We start from the raw sequence: 501 nt of genomic DNA on the forward strand, positions 1-501 counted from the left end.
ACGTGGGAGGCGGAAAGGCCCCCTCCAAAATTGCAAAGCATGCAGGGGGTTGTGTTTAAAGCGACCTTTATTGAAGGGGCATCACAGGGACAGCAGGAGGGTCAGGGTGAGGCGGGGGTGGCGACGCAGCCGGGTGCCCCCTGCCCCGTGCTCACTTTCTGCGTGGCATCTTGTCGGGGTAGTCCTGGAAGAAGTCGTTGCACATCATGGCCATGCAAGCCACGAAGGGGACGTACTCTTGGAAATCCACCCAGGTTGCTCATGAGCTGCTGTAAGCTGGCCTCGCTGGTTTGTCTCTGCCCGGGGAGGGGGGCGAGAGTTAAAATTGGGTTTTGCGTCAAGTGCCGCCTCCCCAAGTCCCATCCCCTGCCCCACACTTACGCTGAAGCTGGGCAGCTCCTTGAGGAGCATCTCCTTGAGCTCCTGCTTGCTCAGCTTGTACTTGTCCCCCTCCTTCCCCGAGTACCTGTGGAAGGTGGAGACCATCACGGCCAGCGCCCT

General features: G+C 60.1%; 1 protein-coding gene across 1 annotated transcript; it reads right to left on the reverse strand.

Moving 5' to 3' along the window:
• Positions 1-151: 151 nt before the first annotated feature.
• Positions 152-498, reverse strand: LOC104269507 (protein S100-A4-like; the record flags this gene model as incomplete). The annotated part of the gene is given in 3 exon segments (XM_009875323.1): positions 152-251; positions 253-296; positions 382-498. Coding segments are annotated over 3 exon segments (261 nt in total), but the record flags the coding sequence as incomplete, so codon positions are not given.
• Between the last annotated feature and the right edge of the window lie 3 nt (positions 499-501).

Source organism: Apaloderma vittatum, unplaced genomic scaffold (assembly GCF_000703405.1).
Source record: "Apaloderma vittatum isolate BGI_N311 unplaced genomic scaffold, ASM70340v1 scaffold34428, whole genome shotgun sequence".
NCBI classification, from domain to species: domain Eukaryota; kingdom Metazoa; phylum Chordata; class Aves; order Trogoniformes; family Trogonidae; genus Apaloderma; species Apaloderma vittatum.